The 2,192-nt window shown below is 30.9% G+C and overlaps 1 protein-coding gene across 1 annotated transcript; it reads left to right on the top strand.

Moving 5' to 3' along the window:
• Positions 1-237: 237 nt before the first annotated feature.
• Positions 238-1,823, top strand: LOC146923842 (transcription factor MYB113-like). Its single transcript, XM_085708955.1, has 3 exons — positions 238-436; positions 550-679; positions 1,067-1,823. Exons 1-3 carry the CDS (start codon positions 319-321, stop codon positions 1,602-1,604), a joined length of 786 nt encoding a protein of 261 aa, XP_085565081.1. The 5' UTR covers positions 238-318; the 3' UTR covers positions 1,605-1,823.
• Positions 1,824-2,192: the final 369 nt, after the last annotated feature.

The raw sequence follows: 2,192 nt of genomic DNA, 5'->3' as shown, positions 1-2,192 counted from the left end.
TCTCCTTCTCTCTCTCATCAATTTTTTCTTGCAGAAACACAATATCCCAGCCTTTTTTTTACTAACAGTCAATTTTTTCAAATTACCCTCTTTATTTTGAGAGGAAATTACCCTCTTTTTGTGTCTTTCTTTTTTGGGTAAAGTAATTATAAGAAGACAATTTCTTTGTCGATAAGTAATAATAAGACAATTTCTTTGTCTCTCTCCCACGCACACTTGCTTTTAAAGCGCATGTGTGTGTGTGTGTTATGAGGGCAAGAGATTATGCCTTTATTTTTCTGTGGACAAATAAGGAAAGTGTCTAAGTAGCAAGTGCATATGGAAAAGACCAGAGGCGTGAGAAAAGGTGCATGGACATATGAGGAGGACAATCTACTCAAGGCTTGTATTAACAAGTATGGTGAAGGAAAATGGCATTTAGTTCCTAAAAGAGCAGGTACTTGTATTTATTTAATTGATTTGTTGATAAGAACATTATACAACTATCTACATATCTATAGTTAGAACTAACTCATGAGAAACCATGCTTATATTAAACTGTATATGCAGGTTTGAATAGATGCCGGAAAAGTTGTAGATTGAGGTGGGTGAATTATTTAAACCCCGCAATCAAAAGAGAAAGTTTCTCTCATGATGAAATTGATATGATTCTAAGGCTACACAAACTCTTGGGGAACAGGTATGTTATTTGGGCAACAGGGCAAGTTATAATTAAATTGTTATTTGTGCATGTTAGGGAATATCGTTGTTAATTTAGATCTAGTATTATATATTAATTAATCATGCTAGCATATATAGAATTTTCACATATGCTTCCAAATACCAACACGGTGTGGCGTAAACGGTAGATGCTTGAATTTCTTAACTATTTGATACAAATTCAATCCCCAATCAGTGCGTATAGAAAAATATATGTTAAAAAAAGTCTCGGCTGACCGATCTACAATTACATGTGGAGATTTTTATTTTATTTTTGCAAGAGATACCTTAGTTTAATATATATTTGTGCTTCCAATTTATAGTATATTTCATCTCTTTACTCTTATTATTTATAATAAATGTATAGATGGTCATTGATTGCTGCAAGGCTTCCGGGTAGAACAGCCAATGATGTGAAGAATTACTGGCACACAAATTTGCGCAAGAAAGTGATTCCAAAAAAAGAAGAAAATGAAGAAAAAGAGAAATCTAAAGAAAGCATGATAAAAATCAAATCTCATGAAATTATCAAGCCTCGACCTCGAACTTTATCAACTCATTCAATATGGTTGAAGAAGAAACATAATTTAGTGAGTAATGCTAGTGCAGCAAAACTAGTGACTTCAAGTGAAGATGGCAATGTTCCAAGAGAGTGTGACAAGACTATACTCCCAAATATTGGTGATGCACAACCATGTGTTGGTAATCTCCCACTTTCTACTATGTGGTGGGAGAGTTTGTTAAACGTGGATGAAGAAAGAAGTAATGAGAAAATTGGCTCTTGCTCTTTATTACAAGAGGAGAATTTCACTTCGGAGTTTTCAAATGTGGAGGAATTTTTTAATAATGGTCCTACGCTCAGTGATTCCGATTGGGATTTCAATTCCTTTGGGGTCTTTAATTAATTGTTCAGCTACAAGCCTACCAATAAATTTTAGAAAAGTTAAGATTGTTTAAGTGAATTTAAATGGATCCCACTAAATTAAGTAAGTTTCGTGTAAATTTAGTTGGATCTATTTAAATTTCAATGTATTAAAATTAGTGTCTTAGTTCGAGATTGTATTGTTAGTATAATTCATTTTAAGGAAATGTTAATGTGTGTTTTAAGGACACTTTTATAAAAATGCATTTGATTCATTGAAAATTAAAACGTTTGACTTTTTAAATAAAGAATTTCATAATTTAAAATCTTTAAAGGGTGTTCTTAGAACATTTGTTAACAAGATCCTTCATTTTATAAAGCCACATTAGTTTAAAGCAACTCATTTAATTTTTACTTTAATGAAGAATTCCATAACATAGCAAAATGGATCCTACAATTTATTTCTTGTATCTTAAAATAAATTTTTTTTTTGACAAAATTTATCTTAAAATAAGTTATCTCATATATTTATTTTTTAAATCTTGCTAACAAGTACACGATTGCTAAGGGAATAAAAGAAATAAAAGAAAATTCTCATGTGAAAAAGATCAATTTTTAAACTTCAAGGTAT

This window comes from Medicago sativa, chromosome 5 (genome assembly GCF_051527215.1).
Source record: "Medicago sativa cultivar Bolivia chromosome 5, Bolivia_mono, whole genome shotgun sequence".
In the NCBI taxonomy this organism is placed as follows: Eukaryota; Viridiplantae; Streptophyta; class Magnoliopsida; order Fabales; family Fabaceae; genus Medicago; species Medicago sativa.
This window is presented reverse-complemented; position numbering and strand designations above follow the sequence as displayed.